The following is a 21661-nucleotide window of genomic DNA, read 5'->3' as shown; positions in this document are numbered from 1 at the left end:
CCTAGGTGACTGACAACCAGGGCTCTGCCTCGAGATGAGGTGCTGGGCTTGTGATCTTCGGTATGATCGGCCAGACAGGGTCCATTGCCGGCTCGCGGTTCTTCACTAAGGAAGAGAGGCCGTTTTATGTGAAGGGCATGGCACTCAGCGCGGGACTGCTCTTCTTCGCGGCGATAGTAGCCCAGCTTCTCAGGTGGCTGATGGCGCGGGAGAATAAGCAAAGGGATGCAGTACATGGGACAGTGAATATACATGAGATGCCGGACGAGGTGAAGGATCTGGGGGATGACCATCCACAGTTTCGATTTATCTTGTAGTCTCGCCCCAGGAAACCTACTGGGAGATGGGATGGCAATGCTGTCGTCGCGTGCTTTAGTGGCAGGGATGGAACCGGAGGAAGTAGGGGTAGAGTTAGGGCTCGCAACTCCAGGTAGTAGAAGTCTCCAGAATGGCTGGGTAGTTTGTTTCGTCAATCATCTGATCTCAACGGTAGCAAATAATACAATCGTGTCTCTGGAGTCTGGCACTTTCATCCGAATATCATACTGTTTCATCATTATAAAGAACCAGTTCGATTTCTCGGCCGTACCCCCAGTATGGCTGGCAGTGGGGGTCTCCAGCCTCCGTCCCAACAGTAACAATGATCTGATCCGGTCCCCCCCCCGGCCCACCTGCACCTGCAACCTCAACTTCCTTCCTCTTTTCCTTCCAGTCCAACATGGATACTCCTTCTAGAGCAAAAGCCCGCAAATACGGCTTTGCCTGCCTTGTTTGTCACCGACGAAAAGTCAAATGCGATGGCCGCCGTCCCCGTTGCGTCAACTGCACTCGATCCAACGAAACATGCCACTACCGAGACGAGTCAGCATTTGTCGTCCGGCTGATGGAAGACCTAGAGGTGAATAAAGGCAGAGTTCAAGAGCTTGAAGACAATATCGAGGAGCTCTCAACCTTGGAGTCTGCGGCAAGAGATCGTCGCCTTGCAGAGTTGGTCGCGCAGCTGCGTCAACGATCACGACCCCACAGCCCGAATGATACCCGCGAGACTGAACCTAGCGACCCAAGTCCGGCGTTGATTGAAGACGAGAGGCAGAGTCTTTCCTATGAGGTTTCTCTTGCTGGCGATGTCCAATACAGTATCGGCATTAACGGGGCGGTAATTACTCTCTAACTAACTTATCCACCTTCCTTCGTCACGCTAATTCCGTCGAAGCCTCAATATTTCGGGGCTACATCTAGGTTCCACTCCCTCGCTGACAACCGAACTTCAGCTGGCAGCAGCGTAGCGGAGAAACCAAGTGAGGCCAAAGAGATGGAGGCCTATCATTCAGAATGGTTGACCTCAAATGCACGCTTTCCGCAGTCTTGGGAAAGGCTCGCGCATGCCAACATTCAACAATATACAGCCATCGATCCGGACATATGTTCGAACTTACTCCAGGTGTACTGGGCCTGGCAGGCCCCATTGCACAATTGCGTTTATCGACGAGGTAAGTCTACTCAGCGGCGCGCGATTCTCACGCTTTTATGTGCCCAGGCTAAAGTAATCAGTCTTCTTCCGGGATATGGCGCTCGGTGGTCCTTATTTCTCCAAGTTTCTGCTCAATGTCATCCTCGCCCACACTTGTCGCCATATGCCGGATCACGACCCCAGGTTTACAGCTTACGAACGCGGAGAGACCTTTTTGAGGGAGGCAATGATGCTATTAATTGATGAGATCAAACAGAGTAGACCTAGAATTCCGACGATTCAGGGGCTGTTGAGTTTAGGTGGTAGACAATGTGCAGTTGGCAAGAGTAGTGAAGGGTGGCTGTATACTGGCATGTTGAGCTGACACAAACTAAACTGTCTTTACATGATAAACCTAACAGTTTGAGGGAAAGTGTGACTATGATGAAAGACCTTGAGCCAGACGACCTCGAGGTGCGCAAACGACTGTATCTCTCCGTCTACGCATGGGACAAGTAAGTGAAAATCGAACATCACTTTCAGACCTCCTTGCTGATATGACGATGGCTCAGATCTATTAGTTTGTGCTTAGGGCAGGCGCCCTCACTGACAGAAATGCCCTATCCTCCCTCTACATTGCGTATGCTACCCAGTCCATCCTGGCAAAGGAAACCTGCAAAATAACAGTGTTCAGTTGACCTATCCGACGATCATGACATGTGGCAACCACCCCATCTCCTGGAAACAGACCAGCTCTATCCAGAGACAAAATGTCACAGCACTTTGACGTTCAAGTATTTCTGTCGTCTGGCCGAGGTACGTGACTAAGTGCTCGAGGGGGCTTCCCCCTAGGAAAGGACTGGTAGTGCGCTCTCAGATAGTAGACGAGAGCTACCACACCGTGTACAGCGAAGCAGCAGATCGAATTAATACCAACGCAATATACGCACTGGAGAAGAAACTGTACTCATTCCACGAGCAACTGCCCGCTGCATTGCGCGTCGAAGATGCAACTCACCTTCAAACGTGCATCCTTCCCCATATCCTTTGTCTGAAGTAGGTCTCAGCGGCATGAACCCCAGTGCCTCTCTTATACTGAGAATTGTCCAGTATTCTCTACCACACCATTCTCATCTTGATTTTCCGCCCTTTCTTCACATGGCGATGGCATTCGAGACTGAAAGAGCACCCGCTTTCCCTCCGCGCTCAAGCGGTCTGCACCGCGCAAACAGCAGCCGTGGACGAGATCTTTCGTGCCTACGGCCATCTATTTAACTTTCAATACCAAAGCTATCTCGTATCATATTGTGTCTACCTCGCCGCCACCATCGACGTCCAGCTCATGAAGCACGAGGATAGAACGGTGTCCGAGATGGCTGCGGATCGGCTCGTCGTGACATTGCAGATGCTCGAGACAGAAGTCAAACAGACACCTGGTATCAGGCGGAGCATTGAGATCATTCGTTCTCATTTAGGACCACAGTGGTCAGCAGAATCAGAGACCCGATCATGGACAGGGGCTCCTGCTAGTGGTAACAATATCTAGTCAGGAACGGAGACCTCGGTCCCTGGGTCTGGGTCTGGGTCTGGGTCCGGGTCCGGGTCCTTGCCTCAGAGCCTGGCAGGAATCATAAACACAGTATCATCGCCTGTCCAGAGTCAGCTACATACCCCCTGCTCCACGCAGAATCTACCAGGAGATTCCGTTGGGGGTCCAATTTTCGAACCGCCAGACTATCCCTTGGCGAGCAGCACCCAACTTCTGCTTAATCCAGACCTGGATCTCGACAATGCTTTGCTGGGTTGGAGCTTGGATGACTTTGGTGGAGGATTCGTGCTAGGCATGGCTCATTGGAATTTCTTCGGCCATCTGATTCCGTAGACGAGATAGAAAGAGCCCTGGCTCGTACTGTCAACGCCAATATACAGAAGTAGTACAGGTACGTCCTGTAGGCACTTCTACAAACCGATATGGCCCAGAAACGGTTGATGAGACAGAGAGGATTCTTCAGTGTGTGGTGCGAATCATCTCTCCGCATAACGCTCTTCCTCTTCTTCTTTATCCTTCTTTCTTTCTCTCTCTTTTTGAATTTACGTCGCCCGAGACCCTGAGAACCCCTCGGCAAGTTTGCGAAGCACCCCCGCAATCTCGGTAAGATGCCGTGAGGTCCAGCAACCCCGGCCTCGATTGACTCGAATTACCCCAGACTACCCCAACAATGGCAAATACGGGACCAAAGCTGGGGTGAGTTTCTGCCACATGAGTTCGGCATTTTACCGTAGACGCCTTTTTAGATAAGTTACGCGCTCCGAAATCCAATGCGGTCCCAATACTCGCAACACGGAAAGCGCAAAGAAAGGAACTGTTGAGCCGCAATCACTGCATTTTAGGGCTGGCGGGGATGGGTTGAACCACGTAACCTGACATACTTGTCAGTGGTGACGGTCTCATAGTTAGCTCCTTCCCCGACCTCTGTAATCTCGCCGGCTCCGTCGGAACAGGGTATGATGCTGTCGTTGGCGGGCAATGGGTATTCATTCTTTGCAATTTGGAGGTCTCGCGCGTTTAGGCTGACGGCGTAGATTTTGATTATGACTTCGTGTTTTGTTGGGCTGGGGATGGGCTCTTGGATTGTGGTGAGGTTCTCGATGCCGGTGCGTTGGGGGAGGCGGAAGACGGTTTGTTGTGGCATTGTGGACTGATGCTAGTAGGAGAGATATAGAGATGGATTGGCGAGATACAGTGTCGTTGATGTTGATTTTTCTTTGACTATAGAGTCTATTTCTTATATTTCAGGTCGAGTATGATCATTGATTTTATTGTAGATGACATTTCCCTGACGTGTAGCCATCCGGTGCGGTCCGGTGCGGCCCGCACGCATAACCCAGATTTTAATTCCAAGGTTAATATCAAAACCCAGCTTTAGAATATGTTAGAGAATTCAATCTGATGTGTTCTGGTTACCACCGCGGGGTTTTGCTGGTATGGCTGTTGTTCGGAAGCGAAAGTGCCTTTTGATAAGTCTCGGACCCTTTAACTGAAAGCAAGAAATTTGTAATTCTTCTGTCAGAGTGCAACGTCGTTTTCTATATGACTTCAGCTTAGGTCAATCCCTCTCCAAGGCTAAAGGTACAGTATAGACTTTCAGTCCAAGTCCATCCCTCGCAGAGCCTAAAAGTGCAGTACAGCCCTACTCATTTCCCACAACATGTGCATGTGGGGCAGTTAAGACAAGCGAAGAGACAAAAGCCACGCAAACCATCGGCCATGATTCGTTGCCTTCTCACCAGGCCCATCGCTGGTCGATTGATTGGTGCACAACCATCAGCGACCAAGACAAGCCAAGAGGAAGCAAAAGCCATTCAAATTATTGGCCATGGTTTAATGCTTCTTCAGTTAAGGTCCAGCCACCCTCGTAGAGCCTAAAAGTGCGGTACTGTTGAGGCAAGCGCGGAGACAGAGAACAAGTCACCTGACCCAAAGAGGGTTGTCTCAATAGTTCTTAGTTACTCATCATCATCAACACCACCAGGAATATGAAATAAGGACCTGGACTTCTATCGTGGGAACTCTCAGTACGGATCCACAGTTCAACAATCAACAGCACCGAGCCAATAGAAAGCAAAAGTCACTCAAATCATCAGCCGTGATCTATTGCCGTTGCAAAAGTCCCGTCCACCCTTCACAGAGCCTAAAAGTGCAGTGCAGAGGTCATCTGCGTGGGAAACAAACACGCTCGCAGCGTGACTGCGTGATTTGTCCTGCCAATGAGACTTGATAATTCCGCCAATTGATTTCCGGGTTAATGCGCAGGACCGACGCGCAGGCACGGCCAATTTGTTTGATGATTTTCTTCCTGTTGAGCGCTCGCGTCAGCCGTTGTCGACTGACTCGTCAGGTGCGGACCGGAGGAGTCCATTATTGGCATTCAGCACAGCAGGGGTAGTATAATATCTTGAGTCTATTCTTGTTTGAGGAAGCAATAATGATTTTTTTTCCGAATGTTTCGACAGCGCGATTGGGTCGACGGAAGCCGTCCATAGTTGACAGCGAATAGTTTCCCGATCAATCACAAGTCCGAAACCGGCACTTAGGGCTTCGTCACGATGTAGACGGCAAGAGGGCATACTCTTCGCTCTTGGACAGGGATAGAAGCTCTAATTGCAGTCGACAGGCATATGAAGTCGATTTTCATTCACCTCATTTCTCATCATGAACGCATCCGGCCAGCCATTGGCCTTCATACGCTCAAGCGGGCCATCCAAGCCCTCCCCTACGCTAAAAATGCAGTACAGACCCCTTCATAATGGCAGATCGTCTGCCTTCTTTTCAACCAAGCTGAGGCTGAGGCTCTCAGAAACCTTGCGGCTTAGCCCATGGATTCAAGATGGCGCACTTGGCTGGCAAATACAAGAAACACTCGCTGTAACTAACCGCTACTCCGCCCTCCTCTAGTCGAACCAGGAGACTTGAAACCTCGTAAAATTCTGCCTCGCTAGACACAGCAAATTCTGAAACACCGAATGCACCTAACGTGAACGTCGGCGACTAGCAACCCAATCACACAAGCAAGACAACGAAAAAGTATGGGACACTCTGAGATTTTATCTGACTCACCTCGAGCGGCGGGGAACAGTCGGTTATTTCCGCACGGTGATTCCCTATCGGATACAAATCCTCGATCTTGAGTTCATGATTAGGGACTAGGCTAAGGTACCCTGGCCTTCTCAACTCCGGGGACCTGCTTGGACCCTTCTGGAACCCTGAGTTAGAGTCTGACCCTGGGCTGTCTGAGCCGCCACTTGGAGCCGCTTCTCTCATTAATATGCCATGTCGACGCCGGAAGTTTTAGGTCTCTTGTTCGCACTTATAAACTGTCTTGGCCCGTTGTAAGAAGGAGTCAAGGCTCATTTCCCTAGTTCCCAGTTCAACACCCAACATGGCCTGGTCCATTATTATCAATCTCTTCAGTGTGTACGTTACTCCTTACCTTACCAACCCTCATGCGTCTCAGACTCCCCTAACTGACAAACCCAGTGTCCTAACAATTCTGACAGTTGCCTCATTCATCCCTCAACTCCGCCGAATTTGTTCGCTATCCTCGAGCGCCGATATCACCATCGTCCAGTTACTACTGATCCTAATATGCGCCACAGAACACTTCACCATTTTCTTCCTGTTCCTGGTCAATTCCGGCATGCCCAGTAATATCTCTCACCTACCAACTACCGCGGGCGACTGGTTGAATTTGACTCACGTCACTGTTGTCTGGGTGATGTTTTTCGTGCTGTACGTTGTAGTCAGATCAAGAAGCCATCCATCCATCTATCAAGAAACCAACTAACAATCCCCAGCTTCTGCCTCACCCTCCACTACAAGCGCCGCTACAAATCCTGCACAACCTTCCTATCAGTCATCTTCTACATCGCTTTCCTCCTGATCTCCGTATTTCCCCTCTTCCTCGACGCGACAACAGATGCATTCCAAAACCCCAATCAACTCGGAGAACGGATATTGGCAGTAGTAATGTTCATGGGCGCCCACTGCTTGTACATTCACCCGCTCGTGTCGAGTCTCGGGTTCCTATCTGTGCTCTTCCAGCTCTGGTCCGTCTTCCGACCTTCGGATCGCGCGTTGAGTCTTCGAAGTCTGGTCGTGCAGAGTGCGGTTTTTGCACTGACGGGGCTGTCGTGGATTGTGCGTCTCAATGTGCTCTCGAAGCCGCCATCGGCAGGAGAGGGAGAGCACAATGAGGACAGCGGCAGCGAGAATGCTGTCTTTATTTGGTATGCGGCTCTTTGGTGGCCGGTTGTGGATTACCTTGGTTTTGCTGCGATCCAGGGTATTTTGCTGGCGGTTGCTTTGTATAGACGGAGAAGGGCACGGATGGCGGCTGGGACGGGGGTTGGGAAGGACGGTGAGGAAGGTGAGGAGGGTGAGGCGTTGCTTGGCGAGGAAATAGATTTGGAAGATAGGGAGAGGTGGAGGGGGGTCCGATAGTCACTGACACTCAACTTGACCTGCATTTTGGAGCGGCGTCAACGGCACCATTTAGTCCTTTTTGACTGGATAGGTAGCTACTTCAAGGCAAGTCTCGCTGCTGGATATCTTGTGTGTGATCAAGGTAATACACCGAGAATCCTCTTTCTGCTCTCGAGGGACATATATAACTCCTTGGGAAGCGCCGTATATACCAGGCTCTTTAGTGACCTGGATTATTCGAGTCACGGGCCGCCTGAAGCCCTAGGTCCCGAACAAATTCAACCATCCCGGGCGACATTCGGCCACTGCCACGGCCGATGCCTTCAAGAAGACGCAGTCTATCGAGTACTATCCAGTTCTAACCTCTAATAGAACATTCATCCACCCTCAAAAACGAGTGCCGGGCGTCGAGTGGAGGCTGGAGGTAATGCCGGCACGGTGAAGGTGCCTCCGTGTCTACCCTAAGCCCTAGGTCCCGAGGTCCCTTTCTCGGCTTTGATCCAAGGTAAGAATAGTTCATAGATTGATGCAAGTTTATGTCATGATGAGATAGCAATTTAAGTTTATTTTAAGGGGTCGCTAGGTAATGGAAGTGCCTTCATGGTGTCGACTGTTCAATGACCCCTTCAAAGGCCCCAAGGGGAGAACCAGAGACATAACCAGCACTAAATTGTATCTACATTGCTCCTTTCTCTTTTCAGTTTCTTTCAGTCGAAGATGCACTTCCTATTGTCTAGCTAGCTAATCCCTTAACCTTTCCCTTGTCCCCCTCCCTGACGGGACCGCTACTCGCAAAATACTATACATCGTGCCTCGCACACTTCCGCGCGTTCTTTTCTCTTCAACAGCCAGAGTCTTATCCCTAGGCTTTTCCCAATCCCCGAAATAGGAATCAGAAGACGCAGATTCAGACCCAGGCTCGGTTTCCCTCCAGCTCCACCGACGAAACAGCGCAATGAAGAACAAGATACCCTGCACGCCAGCAAAAGTAAGGCCGTCGACAATCGGCCACCCGAGAACCCTATACCAGGCAAAGCTTGACATCGACTCATTAGAGGTTGAGTCAAGATTGACCCGCCCAAAACACGCTATGCCATTCGCCGCAAAAACCACCGCCTGCACTGCCAAACCCAGACGACTTAACGCGGTTCCACCAGACGCAGACGAAGCTCTAGATTTCATCTCCCAGATCTGAAAGAGGATCGAGACCGCGCTGAGGACAGTGGTAATCGGCTGTAGGTAGAAAAAGTGTGCGTAGAAGAATAGCGCGAGTGGCGATTTCCTATAGGCGTCTGGGTGGAAGTAGCTGAAGCTATTTGTTGTGACGTCGATGAATTGCCGGAATTATGGAGATTCCGAGGAAACTGGTGTAAAGGTGATATTGTGACGATTCTTTGGCGGAGTTTGGGTTTTGGTAAGTACCATATTGTGAGGCAGAGACTATGTGGTAAGGTTAGTTCTTCATAAAAGAGAGAACGTGTACGGCGTCTAGGGGCAGGCAGACATGATGAATCAAACTCGGTGAAGGCTTGCAGGACAATAAATATGAATCAAACAACAGCCACATGAGCGAGATTCATCCAGTCGCCTGCCGTATGAGGCTTGTGGATAAAATGATCGGCATCGGGTCCGGCGCCGGGGTCAGTGGCGTCATTGACAAGGAGGAAGAACAGGGCCGTGAAGTGCTCTGTTGCGCATATTGTATGTAGTAGCAGGTAATAGAGCGAGATGCCGGCGGCAGACTTTAGCGACCAGATTCAACCACAGCTGGCGGGGGGTGAACGATGCGGGTGCTAGAATTGTTAAAATGCTGGCGGGAGTCAGCCATGTAAAATTTGAGTACAAACGCATGCCTAGGTATCAGCAGGGAATAACCTACATTCTCAACCAGTCTGATGTGTTAAACGAAGCCATGGCGAGTAGAAGCGGATATGGGTGTAGGAAGTGTTTACTTTTCCCGGATGTGGGTAGAGTACGGAGCAACTCAAAAGCCCAGGGGAAGAGACTACGGCAGTTTCTTATTATGTAGATACATGGTTTTAGGGCGTGGACGCGGGGAATGAAGGCGATGTGGTGATTTAGCAGAACTTTGGTAGCGGTACACTTTGTCACAGTTGGGCGAAGGTTCTGTGCTCTAAATAGGGCTACTAGCTCCCCAGAAGACCCCGAGACATTTAGTCGGCTAACGCGTCCAGCCCAGTGGACGGGCGTCTAGATTCCCACTCACTTGGCTACTTGTCAAACTTGTCAAGGCTTATCTTTCGGAGAGCGCACTTCCGGTTGCCCGTACGCCTTCGTTCCTGTCCGTGTCCGAGCATGTAGTTGGCTCGTCGGGGAGAGGGGGGTGGTTGTGTTTCATTATACCTTTTGAAATCATATTTCATTTCTCAATTGCCGTAATAACCGCACTGGGGTGCTGTAACGCACATCACTGAGGCTGGGCTGAGACTCATTTTGGCTTCAATTGACTTCAAGGGCGAGGCGAGCAACCCTAAACGTAAGCAAAAAAAAAGCCGCAGACTGGATTTTCAGACTCGGGGTTTAGTGATGACGCTCTTGCGGCTCACTAGAAGTAAACTAATTGGCCCAGGCTACTGTCGATCATTGAAACAGTGTCGCTTCATTTCCCCAGGCTCCTGACACAATTGGCTGAAGCGGTGGCTGAGACGTGCACGACCTGGTTTGTAGCACGGCGAAGGGCTATTAGACTATTGTATCGCCACTGTACTGCAATTTTAAGTCTGGAGAGAGGTTGAAGTAGATTCTACTAGTTAATGTTTGGTTCGTAGATTGCATCTTGTTCCTGGGAAACGGAGGAGATGAGGAAGATGGTGTCTGTCGTGGCCGGGTGAACTAGGGGCGAAGGAACTCCGCGCTTATGCAGGGAATGCACCGCAATCCTTCAAACCGTCAGCACCCAGCGTTACCCGCAGCCCTCGTAAACAGGTGCGTACTCATGCATAATACGTACCTCCACCGGGGTATTCATGTGCGTGGTCGATCGGCACGAGCCCGGGGAGATCTACGATTCACCCCCCCCCCCCGGCGGCTTCAAACACCACCTGTTCCTAGAGAGACTGCTGAGAGCCTCGAAGCACGGAACTTAATGTATCTGCCTATGGGTTCGAGAATGGACCGCCTCCTTTCACAAACAACGAGAGCCAGGGGTGTAAAAAGACCATGAAAAGGGTTGAAGGACGAGGCGCCTGTACTCAATCTTCCCCTAATTGCGACTTTCCAATTCAGCCAGCAAATTATTCATATTCTAGACGCTGGATTGCAGTTCAAGTTCCTGAAAGCCGAGTCCGGGGCGCAGTTTCCGACAGCCTCCGTCGAGGCTTAGATTACAGTGAGTCGGTGACATTGTTGACATCGTTGAGACCCCGACCAAGTATATTCCACTTTCAAGACTAGCTGCTGGGCGATGCCACACGTCCAACAGACATAGCCTCGCTCTCCTGATTCCGAACCCCGGGCCCGCTATTCAACTCCCCCGTCCAGACTAAAAGTGCAGTGCAGCAGAGCCTCATTACACCAGGGCGCAGAACCGCAGACCAGTCCTCGGGCTATCTCGACCCGACCTTTCACTCCCGAATAATCCTAAAAGTGCAGTGCAACAGAGCCTCATATCTCGCAGACCCCGTCCTCCTGGGTCTAGACCCGATTTCTCACCACCTCCCCCGGTCAGAACTAAAAGTGCAGTGATTCGGGTAACCAAGGCCGACCTAAGCATGGTAGATTGATTCACTTTCATTTTCAGGCAGGCTAGGGCTACTGTCTCTAGCTCGAGCTCGAATCTTAGGGTCTTGGTGGTGTTTGTGAGAGTTACTGTTTACTTCTCGTGATGTAGAAGAAAATGCCTCCATGTATTGCGTATTTCAAGCGGGCCACCGCACATATAACCTACGGCAAGCTCGCAATGTGTACGGTAGCTTATGTAGATAGGTAAGGGCTTCGTCGATGACGTGGTAGCGTTGAGTTGAGCCGTGGGTCGGCGAAATCATCGCATTAGGTTCTCTTTTGCATCATGCGAAGCTGATCTTCTTTGCTTGGTCGGGTCGATTAAAAATGGTGATTGAGTCTCAACCACTTGAATGCTTTTCAGTGTCTACGGTCTCAAACTAAGTGGCAGGTTGATAGAGAAATCGCCGTGCCCTTTATTACGGTAGGTACTTGGTAGAATCACAGAAGATTGAGCCTCATTGAATATTGTAACGGGCTATATGCCCTGGCGTGCAATGCGCTTCGTTATATGAATTTGTCCTTGTTCTTACTTCGGAGACAAAGCCACGACGCCGAGCGTCTTCGGGATGTTTTGCCCTGAGTACAGCAAGAACCTAGCGCAGCAAATCAAGATGGGGAAGCAATTATTAACTGGGTGAGCTATCTATAGAAGCTATAGAGACGAGATAGGAATTATACGAACTATGGGTTATTCTCTGTTATTTATCGAGCTTCGAGAGGTGTCATCACAGGGCTGACCGTGGAAGATCAGATTTTATTCCATCGTAGTACAAATAATAAGTGAAACTCTGCCCAAACACTCACCACTCACTCCGCAACTGGAACAACTCGAGAGATCCTATCAGAGACAACATCGCCATCGTCCTGCTGAAATAGATCCCCTGCAAAGTCCATATGGCTGAGCTTCAGCTTCTTCATCTGCTGTTTACACATATCCTACAGGGAAGCAATGTTCGTGTTAGAAATATCTCAACAGGAGGGCCGGTAAGAGTAAAAGTCTAGATCAAGTATGTCCTGGCCCAAGGCTTACTTACCTCTTCAATGCTATTCTCCACCCGGTAACGAGTAACCAGGACCTGCTGCTTCTGACCTAGTCGGATCGCCCGTGCAACGGCTTGGCTCTCTACACTTGGATTCCACTGCGGTTCGACGATGAACACTCGGTTTACGGACTGTAGGTTTAACCTAGACTTGGGTTAGTAAAGAGACGTAGGATAGGGCGGGAAAGGGGGCACGACGCACCCAAAAGCACCGGTTCCGGTTGTCATGATCAACACTGGAACGTCCTTGGTACCGTCGAATCTGTCGAGAATCTGCTGGCGCTCAGATGGGAGCGTTTTGCCGTCGATTCGCCGGAACCGGATTCTAGGTTTGGCATTTTGTAGGTGCTTGGCTATTAGGTCCAGGGTTCGTGTCCAGCATGAGAAGATAATACTGCAACAGCCAGCGGTCAGTAGTTGATCTTGCTAGTGTAAGATTGATTTACCTTTGCGTGGTGCCTATGTTCTTCTGCACATCGGCAACGAGCGTTTGCATTTTGGACGAGTACCCCTTGTCTAAGAGAAAGTTATCATGCTCGCTGTCTGACTCTGGACGTCGGATGGATTGACACAGAGGACAGTGAAATTTTCCATCAGGAGAGGGTGTGCTGCTCAATTTGCAGCAGTCTTTACATAAGACATGTCTGCACTTCTCTACGTACTGTGGCCGCTGATTGCGCAGTAATACAGGAAGAGGCTCTCTGCAACCCAAGCAGCGGTCCAAACTATCTCGCGTCAGGGACCGAACCGAGTCCGCTTCCTCTTCCAGAAGATTACGCTTGGCCCATGACAAAGCAGGTTGGTAGGTTCCATGGTTACAGAAGCTTCGTAGCTGGAGAATAAACTGGAACATGCCAAAGGCGGATGCTCGCTCGTTGTATACCCCAGCCTGCTGGACGATATACCGCTTCATACCTGCGTACGTTTCTTCGTACTGTGTACGCTCTGCTACTGTTAGTTGGACTATGCGTTCTTCTTGCTGCGGCTTTGGCAGGTCGACTCTTCCGATTGTTCGTCGCAGGCAGATTGCTTCGAGCAGGTTGATGAGACGTTCGATTGCTATTCGCTTGCGCTCTTTGTTCTCAAATGGGTGTGCTATCCAGTGTCTGAAGTTTCGCGGGTCATGGAAGGGTCGTACTTGGATGAATGCTAGAAGCGCTGCGAGATCTGTCAGGCTGTTCTGAATTGGGGTTCCTGAAAGACACCATCGTGATTTTGCAGGGAGCTCAACAACTGCTTTGTGGAAGGTTGTTTCTCGTCGACGGATCATGTGGGCTTAACGGTCAGCGTATACTTCACTTGATGATGGGTCACTGACCTTCGTCTAGGACAACTCGATGCCACATGAATTCGTGCAATGGACTCTTTCCTCTCCCGAGGTCTTTGCTGCTGTGCTCTTTTGCCAGCGTATTGTATGTAGTGATGACGATGTCGTATTGTTCTATGTTCTGTATAGACTCCTTGCGGGACCGTCCATGGTATAACAGAACCTTCAGGCTACCATTCAGGTGGCTGCAATTGTCAGCTTTTAGTGGATATTAAACCAGAGCCACTTACTTCTCAACCTCTCTCATCCACGTGTTGATCAACACTAGCCAAGTTAGCCTACTAGATGAACTAAGTTCTAGGGCCATACCTCGCGAAGGAACAATGACCAGCGTCGCTCGACACGGTGTCTCGGCAAGCGCGGCGTCTGGTAGGCGCTTGCACTGGTCTGCCCAGTGTCGTGCCTCTCTAATCGTCCTTCCCACCAAAACCAACATGGTGAGAGACTTGCCCATCCCCATCTCGTCAGCAAGGATCCCGCCGCCGCTCTCGTCTGGCTCTTCTTCTGATTCAAGCTTGGTAATAACATGGTAGAACCTAGTCCATCAGTTGGAGAGCTAGGTAGGTAGGATAGAATGACTGGCTTACGTTCGCACTCCATTTACCATTTTGGGTTGCCACAAGCGGTATTCTTCGGAGATTTGGCCCGTTTCGCGCTGTGTCATAAAGTCCAGTGCTTCAGCCTGATGTCTGCTTCTGGGTTAATGGTGCTATGCTCTCCAGGCATCGCCCGATAGACTCACGGGTATAAACTGCCACTCAGGTTCTCGCCCCCTTCCAGTTGGTTTAGCCCGTCCTGTCGCCGCAAGGAATCGAAGACCTCGGCGATGGTCTCCTCAAAGTCTGCGTCTCGCTCAGGCTGGGCGTCCCCTACGACTTCTACCTCCGGCTCTATCTCTGCCGCCTCTTCCTCATCTTCAGTGTCAGACTCCTCCATCCCACCCATTCGCAGCATGTGAGGGTTGTCGTAAATCACATTAGGACGTGATATATCAGGGACTTGAAGAAAGAGACCACTTCCGGAAAGCTCTTTCCCGACCTGGTCACGGTTTGACTCCAGGCCGTAAACATTAATGTTTACTCGGAATTTCGCATCAGCAGCCTTGCCGGCGCGACGGATGGCCTCGCTGATTTCGTTCAGCGGCGCGAAAGCTTCGAGCTCGAATCTCGGTAAGTCAATCAAAGTGTCCAGAGCCTTGACCATTTTCTCGGATAGATATCCCAAGCTCGTGCCGTCCGAGAAGGAGAGAAAGAGCTCTCCGTTGTCGACATTCTTCTGAACCCGGAAGGCATGGCTTCGCCCAGAGTCTTTTTCTTTCAGCCTCGCCACTTTCTCGTGCAGATCCTGTCCTTTTCCTAGAAGCTTGACTCTTTCACGGAGGATCTGCAGGTGTCAGTATCCTATTACATTCAACTTCTTTGTTCTTTTGACAGGACTGACCATTCCGTAGCAAATCTGTGCGTTGAGTCTAATATCATTAGCATCCACCATAAGCACTTCCGCACTTCGACTGCGCTCAGGAGTGATCTCCACCGGTGTCGAAGTAAATGAAGTCCCGCTGAAAGCGTTATTCTCCGACACCGGCTGCAAGAAAGATGTCTGGCCGTAGAGCGCGGGATCCAGCCCAGCCGTCGAAACTGGACTAGGGCCATACTGATCGATAAACATCATGTCCTGATCCTCAAATCCATCGGCATATTGGATCGGCTCCGGATATGAGAATCCTTCGAGGGGGTACCCTGAAGTATCAGTCGACCTAACGTTGTCACTACCTTATTCGCTCCCCATTGTGTGAGGAAATTAGGATAAACCTACCATTGTTCAGGCCCAGTGAGACGGGGGTGTACTCGAGGATCATCATCAGGCCATAGGTTCCCGTCGTGGCTTTGGTTACCGTCTGTTCCCGTGGGGTTCAAAAGACGCTTGAGAGACATTGCGGCTGAAACTTGTTGCGCGCCAAATCACCATTTCTTTCTGCGAATCTCGCGGACTACTTGTTCATCCAGTGTCGGTTCCTGTCTGAACGCATGTCAGAGATAGGGAACCAGGTCAGTTGAAGAGGCACGCACCACCAACGAGGCTGAGGCTGGGGCTAGACAAGGCTGACTGCAGCGCTTAAATAAGCCAACCAGCCCCGACTTCTTAAAATGCAGTGTACGCGCAAGAAGCACGCTAAATGACGCTAAAAGGACGCTACATGGTCAACCAGCCCATCAGGATGGATTTTGACACCTATCTGTCATTGGTCTTTCCCGTTCTGCGGGGATGAGACCGACCCCGGGCCCTGGGCCCTAAAATTGCAGTACAATTGCCTCACTTTTTTAAGAAGAGCCCTGCTTAAGCCACCCAATACCACACATTTCAACTCTGTTCAGCACATCTGACACCAGAGCTCCAGCGCTTGATAGTATAGCTTGTTGTTAACTACCTAACCTATTTATAGCTTACTAGGTGACGTATGGCATGTTCGAGTCGTTCATGAACCACATGTAGTCCCGTGGTCTATACGGGAGTCTTCCAAGTCGCCGTTAACGGCCCCTGTGCTGAATTGGACATTTAACCGACGGAGACTCAAGAAGAGCTGTATACGAAGTATATAACACCAGATGAGTGTTGGGAAGCTAGCACCAGTTGAACAGCCAGTCAAGTCTGGTTACTGCAGCCTCGTTTTGCAGTTTTAATCACGGTGATATTCACCAGATCTTTAGAATCCGTCCGTCCACGTAGGGTAGCCCCGTCCTTCCTCCGGCTACTTTAAGATTGCGGTGCAGACTAATACTAACGCTAAACATAGCTAGAATTTTCTACTTCATTCCCTCTTGCCTTGCCACACAATATGTCTTGTCCATGAATAAAACCCAGCCTTGCGAGCCGTCATCGTCATCCAGTCCAGTCCAGAGCACTAAAAATGCAGTGAAACTCGCGCATGTTTTCTAGTTTAGAAGTTCGGCGCTTACACCTGGTACCTATCTAGCGGATCTTCTCTGGTTCTTTCATGATTGCAGTACTCATCTACCTTAGGTCACAAAATCGAACGGAACTAATTTTGAGGTTATGCACACAGAACCATATATAAGCCATGGCACAGTGTGGATAGCTATATCATTATGCGTCTCATGCCTCATCCATACTTTCTGGCTTGCGAATGCGTCCTGTATCTACTCGAGCAGTCAGTTTCTTGAATCAGTTGCTAATCGTTGGCCATAAACTGTCAGAAGTCCAGGAATGGCAGCGTTGCCGGTCCAGGGCCTCCAGGAGCCTAAGAGTGCAGTGTAAGTGCCAAGCACAAGGGTTCCCTGTCATAGCACTCTATAATATCAGTACTAAGTAGTCTCTCGTGAGCCTCGAACTGCAGTAGGTCTATGCGAATCAACCCTGACCCTTCTTCTTCAAACTCCATACCTTCGAGAGCCAGAGACTACATCCAACCTTGAGGTCACCACATCAGAAATACCCTATGCCTTGCCCTCGGCCCTAGAATTGCAGTCGAGATGAAGAACCAAGACTTGGTATCTGCTTATGTACCAAAGGGTTGGGTAGAGGACTCAATCACGCCTGAACTGAGCTACGCGAGCCTCTATCCATATACTTCATCCTGGTTCCGTCCTGTAAGCCTTCAAGATGCAGTCTCGCTGTCAGGGCTCAAGCATTCTGCACTACTCAGGCCCATCTCACAAAAATAAGCTGACCAACTAGTAAGCCAACACCAGGTGGCCTCTCCCGTAAGCTAAAATTGCAGTGTAGAAAGATCAGACGCACACGAATGACTGGGTACCTGATTCCTTATCCACTGTTTCTAGCCCTGCCCAGAATCCAGACACATCCCATAGAAATAAGCTGGCCAACTAGAAAGCCATGTGGCCTCTCCCGCGTACTGAAATCGCAGTGTAAAGTGTAAATGACTCGCTTGCACGTAAACTCCAGAGATAAGATTCGATGGTGCGTTCCTTATGTTTTGCAACGGCATGCAGGGTTTGGTTTGGTTTGCAGTGGCTGTTCCCGTCCATACCCCAGGGCTATGCATAGTTAGGGCTTCGGTGGGATTGACTCAACCCGACACAACCTTGTATAAAAAATGAGGTTGAGTAGACGGGATGACCGGATAGTCTAGCCAGGTCACGAACTAATGTCCTGAATCTCGTGACTTCTATTCTCGTGCGAGGTGAGGTTGATGTTGCTCACACTGGGTTACCAGGCGTCCTTTATAGCTCTCTGTAGATATTCTATCTGTTCACTTCCCGTCTTGACCATGGTCTTGCTAATGAATCGTGGAATGTCATTGGAATAGCGGACGGGGTCTAGGACAATCATTTAGCTTTCGGTAGTTTGTGTCTGCTGTAATAGTAGTAAGACAGCTACATGCACCCTAAGTTCGGAATGGAAGAATGTTGGGTTGCTCTTGTTGATAATTATATGGCCGGCTAATAATTCCCATATGAGTCTTTCTATCGGTGTCTTTTCTATGGATGCTGGGCTGTACAGTGAGTGCATAATATCAGACACAGACACATGCATGCCTGTCCGAGCTGAGGTTCCCGTCGTTAGGTGGTGTTTATGTAACGATTTCCTTTTGATCATGGACAATGGCGGAACATAATACTCGGCACAGAATCACCATATCTTTGGCCTTGAGATGGTTCAACAGTATTATTGGCTTCGGCTCGCTCCGCGCATATTGCATACTCGAGGGGGCAGAGACTAGAATCCAGAGCTAGCTATGTGGCTTAGACTCTTGTATGCGGTTGCGGTTTTGGCGTTCGACTGGCGAGGATTGTCTTGGGCTCTGGTGAAGTCTTGCTGTGCGTGTGCACTGACAAAGCACAGTGGTTCCCTGTTGCAGGAGTGCTCATGCGTGACTGACTAGGCGCACCTGGTGGATGAATCCGTATCTCTTGGTGCAAAACATAGGTCACGTAGGAAGTATGACCGGCTCTGCCGCTCGCGATGATTGCGGTGGGACACCGAAGAGGGTCGGGATGCGCCTATACTTTTCAGCAATCGGATACTCCGTTTACGCTTTCTTCCCGTGTGAAAAAAATCAAAAGCGTATCGACATTCCAAGCGTTCACTCCTCAACCTCATACTCCTCCATCTCAACCCGGAAGTACCTCTTGACTTCATCCTTCTCATTCGCCGCATACTCCGAGTCAACAATAAACCTTACCGCTGCCTCGCGGCCCTTCTCACCCGGTTTAGGTCGTTCCCCGTTCGCAGTAGCCGGGATGAGCGGATGGTAAAGCGGTTCCGGCTCCTTAGTTGGCTCCTTGGTGGGCGCACTCTTTTCTGTCTTTGCGGACCCGTTGGCTTTGTGTCGCCGTGGCTCTTTGGGTGGTTGTCTTGGTCCTTCATCAGTTGAGATTGGGGTTGGGGTTGGGGTCCAGTGCGTGTAGCGTGGGATTCGGTGGTCTTCGGCTTCTTTGTTTAGTGGGATGCGGACGGTGAGGAAGCGGTCCGCGGGGAAGTGAGGGCCGACGGTTGTTAGGTTGCGGTTGTGGGTATACAGTTCGAGGAGGTCGAGGAGGGTTTCTAGGCAGGGTTAGTAGTCCGGCGACATTTTTATTTGATCCATTCCAACATGACATACCCATTACCTCCTCCCGACTCGTCTTCCACCTCGCATAGTCCGTTCCGCGCTCGACATCCTCTATCCGCTGCACCAGCAAACGACCCGCTAGCTCGAGACAGCTAAATGCCATCGTAGATGTAGTCTGCTTAATCGGCGCAAATGTCCGGTAGAGATCTTGCGAGATGCGATATGCAACATTCGAAACTTCAGATTGTGGTGAGAAGCCGTACTGCCTAGCGAGTTTAATGAGGGTCTTCTGCGGATGACGCGTTCGAAAATCGAAACCGGAGCTTTCAAGCATGAGACGTTCTAGACCGATGATGCCGCGGGCCGCCTCGTCGAGGACCTAATGGTTTCTCGGGTCAGAGAATATAATACGCGCTCGACATGAGCATGACGTACTGAATTGTCCGAAGAAATGTGCTCTGACTGTGGCAGTTTCAGGTTATACGCGGCGCAGATAATCTCTCGCGACTTCTTGAGTGTGTCCTCGATCTTGCAGGCTGTGAAGAGGGCGGCCGCGGCGGCATCCTACACCATCAGTGACGGGCTTCCATATTCGTAGGAAGTAGACGCACTTGGTTATTATAGTCCGAGTCATGGTGAACGAGCCGAAACTTATGATAATAGATCACCGCGGTATTAAACGTCCGAATCGGCCTGGGTCTTTAGCAAGCTGGTCACTGAACGAGACCTTGATAGCACATACAGATTTAGCGCGCGCCGAACATTGTCAATCCATGTGACGCCCTGCAAGCGCATTGTCTCCTCACGCAGGGGATTCACGCCCATCACTGTCATGCATTTCTGGATCGTTTGCTCGAAGATGTACGGCTTGGCTACCTGGATGAAGGACGGGTGGATTGACGGGGGGTCAGGGAGGGCCATGTCGGGGTCGGGCCAGTTTCTGGAGTCCTTTTTCTGTTCGGGCGCCATTCTGGAGGTGATTTGACGTGGTTTCTCCGGAAATGTTGACACTGGGTGTTTTTTGGGAGCGCGGAGGTTGGATTGATTTCCGCAAGCTTGGGAATGCACGTGACGGCAGAACTGTTCTTCCGCCCGGTTGCAGCAGAGTGAAGTTATACAGCGACAGAAACATAGGAGATTTAATATAATTGATAGTGATGAGGTATTCTGGGAATTCAATCCAGTACATATTATCTACTGCCCCAGACTGCGTATCAAAACAGGTGGCAGAAGACGATCACGACCAACTAGACGTGTCCGGACTGGGAAGTTTATATTCTCGCTTAGCTATGCGCCATACTTCTTCAACAACTTCTCCATGATCGAGACCGCACCTGACCGATACCCACCCCCAAAGATAGCATGATGGTTGAGATGATGATACCTGATAAGAAACAATTAGATCCATTCACCAATACTATGCAGTGGGAATCAACTCACAACTCATAAAGCCTCACCCGATCCTCATACTCCTCAACGGGCTCCGTCTTCGGCACAACCCGATGATACTCATTAAAGAAAGCCGACCCAAACCCGCCAAACATCTTCATAATCCCCAACTCATACTCACTATGAGCATAGCAAGCAGACGGGTCATAAACCACATCACCAACTTCCTCAACCCGTCCACTCCCCACAATGCGCCCCCGATCCGCATTCCCGCTCCACAGATCACCGTGTACAACAACAGGCGTGATACCTTCCCCCTGCCCGTTCTTATCGTACCCCAGATGCCCATCCCCCAGAAGCGCAGGGACGACCTCGCCCGCAGTCCGCTCAACTAAACTCCTCAACCCGGCATCCTTCCCGTTCCGTTTCTCGCTCGTCTTGAGAATCCTAAGGAGTCGCTCATTCGCGTAGAAATCAGCCCAGCTTTCGTGCGCCCGGTTATCCTGCTTCGTATCGCCACAGAAGGTCGGCACCGGGAACCCAAACATCCTCTTCCCCGTCTGGGAATCAACAGGCGCAGGCGTAGAATGCAACTTCCCCAACCGTTGCGCGAGACCCACCCCGCCGCGTCCATCTCCACCACGAGCACTTAGATCTAGGAACTCCGTCGCGAGGAAGTAACTCTTCTTGCGCCCATTGTCATCATCCAACGCTCCCCACGCAATAGCGCGCGGACAGAACCCCGGAACTGCAGAAGCGATCGCATTCAGGGACTCGTACTCGCCTGCAAACATCTCCTTTGCGGCGTCGCCGTGGGCCGAGGACTTGACGAAGTATTTGCGTTCTTCTTCATCTCCGGCGCCATTGGTGTTGGCGACATTGGCGGTTATTGCGCCTGTGCTTGTGAAGCCGGAGCCGAGGCCGGAGGTTAAGAGGGTGGCTTTCGAGGGGTCGGTTATTGAGAGGGCGCGGAGGATTGAGGGGGGAACCTGTGGCATTTTTTAGGTTGTTATGTACTGCTATATGATATATGATTCTGAGTGTGAGAGTGTCAGTTGAAGGAATGAGGAAAGTTGATGTTGTCCAGGGTCTGAAATACTACGACGGTCTTCCTATGACGTTTTCCATGGTGGGCTTATCGATAAGATAAAGAGATATCAATTAGCATGCACACAGGCTACGGGACCCCCAACTC

The 21661-nt window shown here is 50.5% G+C and overlaps 5 protein-coding genes across 5 annotated transcripts; 2 read left to right on the top strand and 3 right to left on the bottom strand.

Annotated features, from left to right (window-relative positions):
• Positions 1-718: 718 nt before the first annotated feature.
• Positions 719-2996, top strand: BDV17DRAFT_291794 (uncharacterized protein; the record flags this gene model as incomplete). Its single annotated transcript, XM_073762201.1, has 8 exons — positions 719-1156; positions 1214-1490; positions 1552-1807; positions 1873-1965; positions 2023-2090; positions 2145-2266; positions 2328-2506; positions 2561-2996. The coding sequence occupies 8 exons, from the start codon at positions 719-721 to the stop codon at positions 2994-2996; spliced, it is 1869 nt and encodes a 622-aa protein (XP_073615139.1).
• An 841-nt stretch (positions 2997-3837) lies between these two features.
• BDV17DRAFT_291793 (uncharacterized protein) lies at positions 3838-4143 on the bottom strand (the record flags this gene model as incomplete). The annotated part of the gene is made up of 1 exon (XM_073762200.1): positions 3838-4143. The coding sequence occupies one exon, from the start codon at positions 4141-4143 to the stop codon at positions 3838-3840; it is 306 nt and encodes a 101-aa protein (XP_073615138.1).
• A 2138-nt stretch (positions 4144-6281) lies between these two features.
• BDV17DRAFT_291792 (uncharacterized protein) lies at positions 6282-7451 on the top strand (the record flags this gene model as incomplete). The annotated part of the gene is made up of 4 exons (XM_073762199.1): positions 6282-6310; positions 6378-6425; positions 6489-6740; positions 6806-7451. 4 exons carry the CDS (start codon positions 6282-6284, stop codon positions 7449-7451), a joined length of 975 nt encoding a protein of 324 aa, XP_073615137.1.
• Positions 7452-11972: 4521 nt separating this feature from the next.
• Positions 11973-15832, bottom strand: BDV17DRAFT_100120 (SNF2 family N-terminal domain-containing protein). The gene is made up of 11 exons (XM_073753665.1): positions 15360-15832; positions 14985-15300; positions 14287-14927; positions 14132-14233; positions 13854-14080; positions 13775-13808; positions 13536-13729; positions 12664-13492; positions 12420-12611; positions 12212-12362; positions 11973-12113 (listed from the first exon to the last, which is right to left on the bottom strand). Exons 1-11 carry the CDS (start codon positions 15476-15478, stop codon positions 11985-11987), a joined length of 2934 nt encoding a protein of 977 aa, XP_073615136.1. The 5' UTR covers positions 15479-15832; the 3' UTR covers positions 11973-11984.
• Positions 15833-18609: 2777 nt separating this feature from the next.
• Positions 18610-21594, bottom strand: BDV17DRAFT_282096 (Fructosamine kinase-domain-containing protein; the record flags this gene model as incomplete). Its single annotated transcript, XM_073760143.1, has 6 exons — positions 18610-19070; positions 19129-19456; positions 19513-19641; positions 19816-20047; positions 20518-21455; positions 21586-21594. 6 exons carry the CDS (start codon positions 21592-21594, stop codon positions 18610-18612), a joined length of 2097 nt encoding a protein of 698 aa, XP_073615135.1.
• Positions 21595-21661: the final 67 nt, after the last annotated feature.

Source organism: Aspergillus undulatus (genome assembly GCF_047715775.1).
Source record: "Aspergillus undulatus strain CBS 261.88 unplaced genomic scaffold BDV17scaffold_27, whole genome shotgun sequence".
In the NCBI taxonomy this organism is placed as follows: Eukaryota; Fungi; Ascomycota; class Eurotiomycetes; order Eurotiales; family Aspergillaceae; genus Aspergillus; species Aspergillus undulatus.
Note: the sequence above shows the minus strand (reverse complement) of the source record. Positions and strands in the feature narration are given on the sequence as shown.

Excerpts from the sequence above, each read along its gene's own strand:
- BDV17DRAFT_100120 (XM_073753665.1), bottom strand. The coding sequence starts at position 15,478 with ATGTCTCTCAAGCGTCTTTTGAACCCCACGGGAACAGACGGTAACCAA. Across the intron at positions 13,809-13,853 it reads GGTCATTGTTCCTTCGCGAG|TGTTGATCAACACGTGGATG; the intron begins GTATGGCCCTAG and ends TAACTTGGCTAG. Across the intron at positions 12,612-12,663 it reads AACATAGGCACCACGCAAAG|TATTATCTTCTCATGCTGGA; the intron begins GTAAATCAATCT and ends TGGCTGTTGCAG.